Here is a 13,723-nt window from a genome sequence, read left to right as displayed (position 1 = left end):
GCTTAAAGGTTTTTACTTACCCTACCTTGTCACAGCACAACTGATTGGCTCAAACGCATTAAGAAGGAAAGACATTCCAAAAATGTACTTTTAACAAGGCACACCTGTTAATTGAAATGCATTCCAGGTTACTACCTCATGAAGATGGTTGAGAGGATGCCAAGAGTGTGGAAAGCTGTAATCAAGGCAAAGCGTGGTTACTTTGAAGAATCTCAAATATAAAATATATTTTGATTTGTTTAACACTTTTTTGGTTACTAAATGATTCCATACATATTATTTCATAGTGTTGATGTCTTCACTATTATTAATGTAGGAAAGAAAAACCCTGTAATGGGTAGGTGTGTCCAAACTTTTGACTGGTACTGTATATATACAAACATGAAATAAAAGGTTTCAGTTTTCAGATCTGGTTTACTTATTTCATTTCAAGTTTTATATAAAAAAAAATGTAGTTTTCATATTATTTAGTTTCAGTTTTAGTTTTAGTGTTAGGGACAGAAAGTAGCCAATGCCTGGAGGCTAGGAGCCATTTATGTGTTGTATAGTTGTTGTGTTTTTGGGGATATCCCTTCTTGCCACTGTGGGGCAGTAATGTATAAGCTGATGAGTCAGAGCATAGGTTAATTTAGGTTTAAAGGTCGACTCAGTGAGATGATATAGATGTATAAAGTAAACAGTAGTGTGGGTCAATTGTGGGTCAATTTCCGCAACAGTGCGAGGCTAAACCTCTCTGATCTTTTGGTCCCGTAGCTACCACGGTATAGCAGCTTGAATCGCAACCGTACACATGTGCAGATACTCTGTGTGACTGTGTGAGAGCAAAGTCTTGCATTACGCTCATCTCATTGGGGGTGTTTGAGTAGTATGGCTAACGAAGCCTCACTGTAGACGAAAGTCGACGGGTGAAGTCAGGGGAGATGCATATGCTACAGCTTGAAGTCAGACACTGTAGTGCAGGGTTGTCAAACTCATTCCATGGAGGGCCTAGTGTCTGCTGGTGTTTGTTATTTCCTTTCAATTAAGACCTAGACAACCAGGTGAAGGGAGTTCCTTACTAATTAGTGACCTGAATTCATCAATCAAGTACAAAGGAAGAGCGAAATCCTGCAGACAATTGGCACTCCGTGGAATGAGTTTGACACGTGCTGTAGAGGTTTTCTAACAGCAAGGCTCAGATCAACATGGCAGTGTCAACCTCGCTGCTATTGTTAATAAAAGTTTCTTTACACATGTTGGTAACTTTTCTAAACTCCATATCACACACTCATGAACTAAAAACATGAATTAATTGGTCAGATAGGTCTCAAATATCACTTTAATGTGTATCCTCTGCTCTGCCAGTAGCTTTAAAATAGTGGCTAAGTTGGTTCCTGTTTCAGTCATGTATTCGGTTACGTTCGCATGGGTCAACCAAAGACACCTAATGGTTGACAAATAGTGCCTCTCACTACCCAGGCGTTTGGCTGCATGGTGCAGTTGGTGAGAAGCAACTGCAGCGACTTGAAGCCAACTTCATAAAAAATTCAACGTGTAGGTGCAAAAGTTGGGCATTTTCTTCCCATAATGCAACACACTTTGAAAGGTGGTCACCGACTAGACAAAATGTATCCGCTCGAACGCGCCCAATATCTGCTGTACTGCTCGTGACATCTTGCTGTCTACCTTTAAATTATTTAAAGTCAATGGGCGCGTTCGAGCTGATCACTTTTGTCAAGTCGATGGTCACCGCCTTGCAAAGTGTGCTGCATTATGGGGATAAACATGTTCCGACTCCATGAACTTTACAAAAACATTATGTGATCAAAGGTCATCCAAAATGGACCCCTAAGCCTTATGCACTTCTGGAGATCCCGAGATAATTCAACAGGTGTAAGCAATATGGTAATAGCTCCACCTTGCCTTCTGATAGGCTGTGTAGGACCAGAAGTTTTGTTTAATTTTATTTCTTGAAATTTTTGACCGGTATTTCCAGAATTAGGAAATGCTGTTTAATTGACACAAGCTGTCTCCAATCAATCATTCAAGGTTTGGTGGTGGGGGGGGGATTGCCTAAACCAGGGGAGGCGTAGCATACAAATCTTAATTGCACTAAGCCTATTATTTGGCAGGGACTACTATTTGTAGATCAGTGATTCTACACCTCACTTTGCTCAATCTGATCCTCTCCAACAGACTCAATCCCTGATCATCGGTGGTTTAAAAAATGAGGCAATTAGGACAGTTAAATTGGAGAGACTATGAATCCCACCAGAAAAATCACAATATCGCCTGAAAAAACAGTGTGCCAATACCCCGCTGGGACTCTCTTTGCAGACAACAATATATTCAGCAAAACCTGCAATTTAGTATTACATTATAAACAGAAAGACAGGATAGACAGCCATCTAAAAAAATAAGAAAAACACATTACGCTGTTTCAGAATAATGCTTCTACCTTAGGTTTTGGAGGATATAGCAAAACAGTCTCATCCTTACATAAGATAACATCAATCAACAAAATATTTCACATTTGTTGTCTGCTCTTAACATGTGGGCATGATAGGCATTTTTATATCAGAAAATGGCTAGCCTCTTTTCATTCGCTATAGAAATAACAACCCAACATCTTCTCCAACCCTTTTAAGATCGCAGTATTTGGAGAGACTTGCTTCTCCGACCTCAACAAAGTGCAGGTACTCGGAATGATATTCTGACACTGTTGAATACTTCACTGCCTGTAAAAACACTGCATCAACAAGAACAACTTTAACGTCTTCACCCAGCGCTCCTACAAAATATGAAGAAACTTTTGGTCTTGTCGTTGTTACGAAGATGCTTTCTGCCTCCATTCTTTACACGCGTCTTAATGAATGCGCTCATTTTGTGATTGTCAACTTTTTCGAGAGGGATGTTGGCACTTGCAAAAGCCATATCTTCAGCGTTTACGTTTTTTTTTATAGCGAATGAAAATGGCTACTTTGTTCAGAAATAAGCTATATTTTTTTGATAAAATGCCTATAATTGTCATATAATGTTGATAACAGACAATGAATAAGTTAAATATTTATGTTGATAATGTCCTTAAGATAATTTGGTGCATTAGGCTAAAGCATAGGTTGCTGATAAGAATAACGGTCAAAATGCCTGGCCCTAGCTATATGGAAGTATCATGTTGCTTATAACATTCAAATCCTCTTAGATCTCCTTCTCACTAATTGATTGTACAACGTACACCCATATTATTTCAGCTTTTGAGTGTATGATATGGGGGTTGGAGACATAGAGAGAAAGAAAAAAGTTTTTTATAAACAATAGCAACACTGCCATGTTGTTCTGAGCGTTGCTGCTGGAAACCCACATAGTGCCTGACTTTCGACTGCCGCACCTCCCCCGACCTCAACTTTAGTCTACAGTCGGTTGCTTTAGCCTTACCACTCAAACGCGTCCAATCTCAATGTGACCTGCCAAATTCAGAAGCTTGAAAAAAGCTTGAAAACCCCATTAGATTTTTGAGCAAAATTTAGATAAAGAAAACTTAAACTGAACATAATTCACGATGGTTTTTATTTAATTTTAGTTTGTTTTGGAGTCAAAGATAATAGTTTCAGTATACTTGTAGTTTTTCAAACAGGTTTTTCTAATTATTTTATTTCAGTTTCTATCACAGTCTCTATCACATCTCCAGATTCCTAACGCAAGCTCTGAACCTTTACTCCGGATCATCGCAGCTAGCTAGCTGCTATCCGAGTGGCTACTCCTGTCTAATGTCTCTGTCCCGAAGCAAGTACCAGTTAGCCTGGAGCTAGCCTTGAACTAGGCCCATCTCCCGGCTAGCCGAAGAGATTCCATCAAGCAATCCCTGGGCTTCAATTACCTCTTTTGCCAATTGGCCTGGACGCTTTGCTGCCGACACGGAGCCCCGCCGATCCATCACGACTGGTCTGTTGATGCCTAGCTACTCACTGGACCCTATGATCACTCGGCTACACATGCCTCTCCCTAATGTCAATATGCCTTGTCTATTGCTCTTTTGGTTAGTAATTGTTGTCTTATTTCACTGTAGAGCCTCCAGCCATGCTCAATATGCCTTAGCTAGCCCTTAATGTTCCACCCCCCACACATGCGGTGACTGTACCTGGCTTAAATGGTGTCTCTAGAGACAAAACCTCTCTCATCATCACTCAATGCCTAGGCTTACCTCCACTGTACTCACATCCTACCATACCCTTGTCTGTACATTATGCCTTGAATCTACTCTTCCGCGCCCAGAAACCTGCTCCTTTTACTCTCTGTTCCGAACACACTAGACGACCAGTTATTTTAGCCTTTAGCCGTACTCTTATCCTACTCCTCCTTTGTTCCTCTGGTGATGTAGAGGTTAATCCAGGCCCTGCAGCCCCCAGCACCACACCCATTCCCCAGGCGCTCTCATTTGTTGACTTCTGTAACCGTAAAAGCCTTGGTTTCATGCATGTTAACATTAGAAGCCTCCTCCCTAAGTTTGTTTTATTCACTGCTTTAGCACACTCCATCAACCCGGATGTCCTAGCCGTGTCTGAATCCTGGTTTAGGAAGCCCACCAAAAATCCAGAAATGTCCATCCCTAACTATAACGTTTTCCGACAAGATAGAACTGCCAAAGGGGGCGGAGTTGTAATCTACTGCAGAGACAGCCTGCAGAGTTCTGTCATACTATCCAGGTCTGTGCCCAAACAATTCAAGCTTCTACTTTTAAAAATCCACCTTTCCAGAAACAAGTCTCTCACCGTTGCTGTTTGTTATAGATCCCCCTTGGCCCCCAGTTGTGCCCTGGATACCATATGTGAATTGATCGCCCCCCATCTATCATCAGAGTTCGTACTGTTAGGTGACCTAAACTGGGATATGCTTAACACCTCAGCCGTCCTATAATCTAGCCTAGATGCCCTCAATCTCACACAAATCATCAAGGAACCTGCCAGGTACAACCCTAGATCCGTAACCATAGGCACCCTCTTAGATATCATCCTGGCCAACCTGCCCTCCAAATACACCTCTGCTGTCTTCAACCAGGATCTCAGCGATCACTGCCTCATTGCCTGCGTGCGTACTGGGTTCGCGGTCAAACGACCACCCCTCATCACTGTCAAACGCTACCCAAAACACTTCAGCGAGCAGGCCTTTCTAAATGACCTGGCCCGTGTATCCTGGAAGGATATTGACCTCATCCCGTCAGTAAAGGATGCCTGGTTGCTCTTCAAAAGTGCTTTCCTCTCCAACTTAAATAAGCATGCCCCATTCAAAAAATGTACTAAGAACAGATATAGCCCTTGGTTCACCCCAGACTTGACTGCCCTTGACCAGCACAAAAAACATCCTGTGGTGTTCTGCATTAGCATCGAATAGCCCCCACGATATGCAACTTTTCAGGGAAGTCAGGAACCAATATGCTCAGTCAGTTAGGAAAGCTAAGGCTAGCTTTTTCAAAGAAAAAATGTGCTTCCTGTAGCACTAATTACAAAACGTTTTGGGGCACTATAAAGTCCATGGAGAATAAGAGCACCTCCTTCCAGCTGCCCACTGCACTGAGGATAGGAAACACTGTCGCCAACGATAAATCTACGATAATCGATAATTTCAATAAGCATTTTTCCACAGCTGGCCATGCTTTCCGCCTGGCTACCCCTACCCTGGCCAACATCTCAGCACCCTCTGCAGCAACTTGCCCAACTTGCCCCGCTTCTCCTTCACCCAAATCCAGACAGCTGATGTTCTGAAAGAACGGCAAAATCTGGATCCCTACAAATCAGCTGGGCTAGACAATCTGGACCCTCTCTTTCTAAAATGATCCGCCGAAATTGTTGCAACCCCTATTACTAGCCCATTCAACCTCTTTCGTATCGTCTGAGATCCCCAAAGATTGGAAAGCTGCCGCGGTCATCCCTCTTCAAAGGGGGAAACACTCTAGACCCAAACTGTTATAGACCTATATCCATCCAGCCCTGCCTTTTTAAAATCTTCGAAAGCCAAGTTAATAAACAGATCACCGACCATTTTGAATCCCACCGTACCTTCTCCGCTATGCAATCTGGTTTCCAAGCTGGTCATGGGTGCACCTCAGCCACGCTGAAGGTCCTAAATGATATCATAATCGCCATCGGTAAAAGACAGTACTGTGCAGCCATCTTCATTGACCTGGCCAAGGCTTTCGACGCTGTCAATCACCGCATTCTTATCGGCAGACTCAATAGCCTTGGCTTCTCAAATGACTGCCTCACCTGGTTCACCAACTACTTCTCAGATAGAGTTCAGTGTGTCAAATCAGAGGGCCTGTTGTCCAGACCTCTGGCAGTCTATGGGGGTGCCACAGGGTTCAATTCTCGGGGCGACTCTTTTCTCTGTATATGTCAATGATGTCGCTCTTGCTGCTGGTGATTCTCTGATCCACTTTTATACAGACGACACCATTCTGTATATATCTGGCCCTTCTTTGGACACTGTGCTAACAAACCTCCAAACGAGCTTCAATGGCATACAACACTCCTTCCATGGCCTCTAACTGCTTTTAAATGCTAGTAAAACTAAGTGCATGCTCCTCAACCGATTGTTGCCTGCACCCTCCCGCCCGACTAGCATCACTACTCTGGACGGTTCTGACTTAGAATATGTGGACAACTATAAATACCTAGGTGTCTGGTTAGACTGTAAACTCTCCTTCCAGACTCACATTAAGCATCTCTAATCCAAAATTAAATCTAGAATCGGCTTCCTATTTCGCAACAAAGCATCCTTCACTCATGCCGCCAAACATACCCTCGTAAAACTGACTATCCTACCGATTCTTGAGTTCGGCGATGTAATTTACAAAATAGCCCCCAGCACTCTACTCAGCAAACTGGATGTAGTCTATCACAGTGTCATCCGTTTTGTCACCAAAGCCCCATATACTACCCACCACTGCGACTTGTATGCTCTCGTTGACTGGCCCTGACTACATATCCGTCGCCAAACCCACTGGCTCCAGGTCATCTATAAGTCTTTGCTAGGTAAAGCCCCACCTTTTCTCAGCTTACTGGTCACCATAGCAACACCCACCCATAGCACGCGCTCCAGCAGGTATATTGCACTGGTCATCCCCAAAGCCAACACTCCCTAAGGCCGCCTTTCCTTCCAGTTCTCTGCTGCAAATGACTGGAATGAATTGCAAACATCTCTGAAGCTGGAGTCTTATATCTCCCTCTCTAATTTTAAGCATCAGATGTCTGAGCAGCTTACCGATCACTGTACCTGTACACAGCCAATCTGTAAATCACACATCCGACTACCTCATCCCCATATTATTACTTACCCTCTTGCTCTTTTTCACCCCAGTATCTCTACTTGCACATCATCATCTGCACATCTATCACTCCAGTATTAATGCTAAATTGTAATTATTTTCGCCTCTAGGGCCTATTTATTGCCTACCTCCCTACTCTTCTACATTTGCACACACTGTACATAGATTTTTCTATTTTTCTTTTCTTTTGTGTTATTGACTGTACGATTGTTTATGTGTAACTCTGTGTTGTTGTTTTTGTCGCACTGCTTTGCTTTATCTTGGCCAGGTCGCAGTTGTAAATGAGAACTTGTTCTCAACTGGCCTACCTGGTTAAATAAAGGTGAAAGAAAAATAAATGTAACTTTACTGAATAGTTTTTCATGATTAGTTTCGTTACCTTGGTACTGTGAATGTATGTAGGCCGTGCTACATGTAGGCTATTTTGCATGTGTGGAGGTGCTAGCCAATTAAGTACACAATAGTGAGACATGAGAAGTCCTGACAATGCACACCTTGTTATTTCTTCTTTTAGCTTGCAGGGATCCTCAGCATAAAACTTGACCCCAAAATAGAGTGTGTATGGAGGCCCCGCTGAGAGAAAGGGAGAGAGAGAGAAAGTCAGAGAGAGGGAGAGAGAGCCTTCTATTTCACTAACTGCAGCAACCTTCTACTGTAAATCACTGTATCCAAACAGCTGAGACATTCAACTCAACGCAGAAAGAAGAGGAGATACTTACTCATTATTAAATCTTTGTGTTCTGAAAGGGTTTTTGAGGGGTCAAGCCAATACTGCAAACAAAGAAAAAAACACAAACAGAAGACATTTAATTACATACAAAAAGTACTGCCATAATGATTATATTTGTTTATATAAGTAGTACCATACGTAATATACCATATGTAACTAGTAGCCTATGTGTACGGTAACAATTACAGTATGTTCTGTAACAAGCTACCTTGAGCATGAGTATTCAGTAATTGTGTGTGTGTGCGCAGTGTGCAGTCAGTGTATTGGACAGAATGCAGGCAGCTCCAGAGAGGGATGTTCAGTCATGGCATGTTCAGTTAAATTCTGGCGTAATACTGAAGCCACATTAAAACCAACTTTTATCCAAACTGTCTTGTTGAAAAGGAGTGTGACTGTGTGAGTCATTAACATCTGCATCAATAAAACATGGAGTTAGAACAGGTCACAGCATGCTGGCTTTTATGAATTATCTTATACTGACTGTACTGGCATTTTGGATTTGCAGACAGTCTTTGGTGGGTATTTTTTATCTTGTTGGGCCTCTAGCTCTCACATCAATGAACATCTGATTTGGGTAACTTCCTGCAAGACTGCCTGGATTTCTGTGCACAAAGTCCTTATGGGACGTTGATGATGCATAATGCTGTGGGACAGGAATGTGATGTGATATGTATAGGACTTTTATTGTAATCCACCCATACCTGTGTTCTAATTGGCTACTGTATTAAAGCAAAGGCTTCTGAGTAGAAGACAAGTCAGAGCTACCATGATCTAGTGTGTGGTGTCACCATTCCCTCATCCACATATTATTTATTTTATATCCCGTTATGAGTTATGCATAGTCTCAGTATTAAAGTTTGCAGTCGAATGCACTGATGACACATTGTCAGCTTTATCAACTACAAGACCTACAACCAACAGCCTTACAATGCGACATAAGTGCTTGAAATAAAATAAAAGCACTGTATCTCCTTGCAACACTGCCTGGCCTGCACAATGTCCTTATGTCACACTGATTAGGCATAATACAACCAGGATCATCAACTAGATTCTGCTGCAGGACAACGTTTTATTGAGCAGATGGTCGCGGGGCCAGAACATAATTACAAAAATGTGTAGACTGCAAATTGACCGCAAGAAGCCCAAACATATATAATATTTGACTAGAACCTTGCTTACATTTGTATATGATCATGTGTCTCTCTATTATGAGTAAGAATACTTGGAAACAGATTTCCAAAATTAAAATCACTTACAGACGATTTCCTGGTGTTTTTACAGTCTTTTATGACCAACAATGAAAATTCTAAAAAGATTGCTTTGTTCTATATAGAAACATTTCTAGCAGAGTACAGTGACATCACTTCCCAACAAACCTCAGCAGTGGGTTTATAATAGAACATCCTGCTTTAAACAGCCTTTTCAGTGGCTAGTCATTGAGCATGTTCAATGCCGCTCTGAACACATGTACAATTACCCTACGTGACAATGTGTAATATAAACACTGTGGAGGTCTCAAACAAGAATAACCTATAGTATATGAAGCTAACTAGATATGTTCCAACACCCACACTAGTATATGACCTTGAAGGAAAGGTATGCATTCAAAGTAGTATGCTAGTGTGAATATTGGAACATGTCTTCATCTCAAAAATAACAATCCACATCTACAACCTACAAGTGTCATGTTCACTGGTTATACAGTATATGCACTGGGTGGCAGGTAGCCTAGTGGTTAGAGTGTTGGGCCAACCCTTGGGCAAGGCACCTAACTCTAATTTCCTCTAGGGGTGCCATACTAATATGTCTGACCCTGTAAAACAACACATTTCACTGCATCTATCTGGTGTATGTCACAACATTATATATTTTCTTCTGATAAAGACATACATATATTCATGTGTTTATCATTGATTATAGCAGCTACGGCACAGTAGTGTCTATCTGATGGGATGTTGTTGAGCTTCTTATGATCATGAATGCAAACTTCTATTATAAAATCATTATTTGCATTGTTGTCAAAGTGAGCCCATGCTTTGCTATGATTTTGTGTCAGAGCTCATAATGTCACTGCAGCTTAGGCTTCTCTTGGGAACCATCATAAGGAGGAAAACAGATTGACCACAATGTTTCTCTTCCTCTGTTCTTTTAATAAGTTAAAGTCCCAGTGCAGTCAAAATGTTATTTTCTTGTATTTGATCTATATTTCCACACTATGAGGTTGGAATAATACTGGGAAATTGGGAAAATTATGATAATGCCCAATTAGTGTAAGATCTGTTTGAAAAGACTGCCTTACATTTCAGCATATTTTGGTGGGATTGAGTTTTGGCCCGCCTGGTGACACCACTAAGTGGTATAAATTAATAGACCAATAACAAAGAGTTTCAAACCTCTCAATAACAGCTAGTTCTCAGGTTACATATCCCTCCAATAGGTTCATCCATTTAGGCACCTCACTCAGACCACTCCCAGACAGTCCTAGCAAAAGTCTTGACCATTTTAATTGAAAACCATCACAATAAGGTACTTAATTGTTACCCAGAAATTATTTGATAGAGATAAAAACGGCTGCATTGGACCTTAAACAAGTCTCATCGGCAGCAAACATTCAAAACAAAACGTGATAACTTAGCAACAGGATTCAACTGTTTTAAAATGAGACTGCAATAAATAGTATTATCCACTCACTGTTTTATGCTTTAAGGGGACTGTAGATCATGGAGCTGATGTTATTGAAACTGCTTACATGTCTGATATAAATTAATTGCACCGCACCCCTTGCATGAAGAAACAGCTTCAAGTCCTGTTTTATATGCATTCCATATATTTAATGCGAATTTCTGGAGATGTAGCTACTAGCCAAGATGAAGATGGAAATTCAGGGGATGTTAGAGGAAGGGAGGCGTCTGTGAGCTCAATCTTTTGATTCTGGGGCATTTTTGGGGCATGGAGATGAATAAATGTTAGTGTAATGAGGTAGGTTAGCCTTGAATAACCTATTTCAGACTTAAATATGCCACTGACAGATGCCGTGCATGGTGCACCATCCCCATTTCCTTCCACCTAAACCCTCACCACACCACACTACAGATGGGCCCCAGGGTCATATTCACTAGAGCACATCATAGCCAAATATAGCAAAATGTTTTGCTATTAAAAATGAAAATGAACGTTTCTCATTGGACATGTTCAGGAAAGGTAGACCCTCTCGGTTTCACTACATTTTCTTCCGTTTGGTGCCTAATGAACGACCCAGAACACACTGGAACAGATGTTGGTGACCAGGGGAACGTGATTAGAGCTGTGTCTGTGACTGAATTAGAATAAGTTAATTGAATTGGTTAATCTTATCTAATTTACAATAATCACATCACTGCAGCTGGTGTGTTCCAGTGCATGCTAATTAATGCAAATGAAAGGTTGGGGATAAAGCAGCGGCTGACAGTGACAGGGCGGTATCGCTATGGACAACCAGACAAAGACAGAGGAGTTCCACTTAGAAAGATAGCCTGAGCAACAATCTACTACTTATTAACCTTTTGTAATACTTTATAGCCTGCAGGTATAATGCAGTATGATGCAGTTATAATTTAAAAAAAATGTACTGAAGAATATTCTTTTGTTATACAGAAAAATCTAATCATGGTGTGCACATGAAGGAATATGCTAGCCTTAGTTATCTAGTAACCTTATCTATTAAAGCAGGTAGCGTATGTGTGTAGTACAGACAGTTAATGGGTTATATCTATCAGCATTCATGGCACCTGCACAAAGCACCGCTAGGTCTATTTATTTGTTTATATCTGTTCAAATGCACCTCAAGGATTTTTAAAACATGGGATCAGAGCTTGTTCTGTATGAGAATTATGAGAGAGTTATGTCTCTCTTCCCTTCAGCACTGCTCAGAACCCCCAGTGAATGGAACTGATTAATAATAGATAGATAATAAATAAATTAAAATGTTCTGTCATCATGGGGCGAGGCTGCCCGGACCATGCACCACTTCAATAGGTTGTTAAGTTAGGACAGTTTGATTGATAGGTCTGACTGAGAGGCCCATGCTCTGTTCCAAAAGGCCAATACTGAGAGGCCCAGGCTCTGAATCACTGTTATTTACCCCCATCCCAAGGTTATAACGGGAGAAAAGAACTGTATGCCTAAATTGTTTAACCTGTTACAAAGGCGAAGCCTATATGGTAAATCATGGCTGGCATTGTTTATAATCTGCCACAATAGAAATGTGCCAGCTATAGGAGGGGATAGTAGGTTTAAATTGGACAAGGCTATCTGAACATGATGGAAGTTAAAGGTAAATATTAATTATTTCATTAAAAAAAAAGGTGACTGTGTGACTAAGATGACTGACTAAAACTAGCCTAAAGTTGTCCAGGGTTTTAGTTAACTGATATTAACTCAAACTAAAAAGGATGAAATTATAAGAATGTAAATGTGACTAAGACTAAAAATGTACTTTAGTCAAAAGACCAAATCTAAAATAGTTACCAAAATTAACACTGTTATTGCCCCAGGCAGTCCCATATAAATTACAGAGATGTCTATTTTAATTGATAGGTTTTGATTATAGGCGTGCTGCAGGCTGAGATTGATTATCATAAATCTTTCCCAGGAAGCAGCTCTTCAGAGTGGTCACTAGCTGGCACAGCCATAAAGTCATAAAATCCGATTTTAAACCTAACCCTGAATTAAAGTGTGACTGCCCCTAAAAAACAACTAATCCCTTTGAAAATGGCCTATATGGCATCAATATGAGTTAGAAACATTTACTCTAGTGTCAAAATTTACTACAAAGTGTAAATACGATAATTTTGGGCTAAAATGGAGTTTGGAACCTCACTGTGTCACAAGTAAAGGAAGGTTGAGTTTGGATTACAGTTATGTCAACAAATCATGCCCCCTTTTGCCAAGCTCTACGTTCAAATTCCCCTTCCGCTTCCCTTCATTGAATGGGGCTCCGTTTTTTCATTGCACACAACCAACACGTTCAAATATCACGGCCATTTGAGACTGAAAAGCCATATACGGATTAACCATGCAATGCATGCTTCCAGCAAGATGCACAGACAAAATCTTTTTTTTTTTTTTATTTAAAAAAAAATGTATTTCACCTTTATTTAACCAGGTATGCTAGTTGAGAACAAGTTCTCATTTGCAACTGCGACCTGGCCAAGATAAAGCATAGCAATTCGACACATACAACAACAGAGTTACAAATGGAACAAACAAAACATACAGTCAATAATACAGTAGAAAAAAGAAAACAAAAAGTCTATATACAGGGTTTGCATGCCCTGCCTATTCCGCATGACCGTATCATCAGGAATCGGTGGTTGGAGTTCGTTGGTCCCCAGTGGTAGTGAGTATACCGGTACCTAGAACATAGACTGCTGGTTATGCATATGGTTATGTATATTTTGATAATTATTATCACTATCATCTAGATTAAAATGTATGTTTTAGCACGATGTTCCAAATGCCAGCATCTCAAGAATCAAGGTTTTTATTTGTTTCTGTTTTTATGAGTGTTTGTCTTTTTGGTTTTGTCTCCTTTGCTTCTTCTGTGCTGTGTACACTGCACACCTTCCCATTCCCACACAGACACCAAGCGACTCCCGTGCCACTCACAACAAAAACGAAAGATAATCTTCTTCCTCTCTGACAAGCAGTTTCAA

General features: G+C 40.8%; 1 protein-coding gene across 5 annotated transcripts in view; it reads right to left on the bottom strand.

Moving 5' to 3' along the window:
* LOC115159184 (band 4.1-like protein 4) overlaps nucleotides 1-13,723 on the bottom strand; it is a 101,328-nt gene that overhangs the window by 28,764 nt on the left and 58,841 nt on the right. For all 5 annotated transcript variants that reach the window (XM_029708656.1, XM_029708657.1, XM_029708655.1 and 2 more), the window contains 2 exons: nucleotides 8,020-8,071; nucleotides 7,795-7,873 (listed from right to left, as the gene is read on the bottom strand). In XM_029708656.1, the coding sequence (XP_029564516.1) occupies nucleotides 7,795-7,873; nucleotides 8,020-8,071 (131 nt within the window). The remainder of the gene's footprint in view (nucleotides 1-7,794; nucleotides 7,874-8,019; nucleotides 8,072-13,723) is intronic.

The sequence above is a fragment of the Salmo trutta genome, chromosome 23 (genome assembly GCF_901001165.1).
Source record: "Salmo trutta chromosome 23, fSalTru1.1, whole genome shotgun sequence".
Taxonomy (NCBI): Eukaryota; Metazoa; Chordata; class Actinopteri; order Salmoniformes; family Salmonidae; genus Salmo; species Salmo trutta.
Note: the sequence above shows the minus strand (reverse complement) of the source record. Positions and strands in the feature narration are given on the sequence as shown.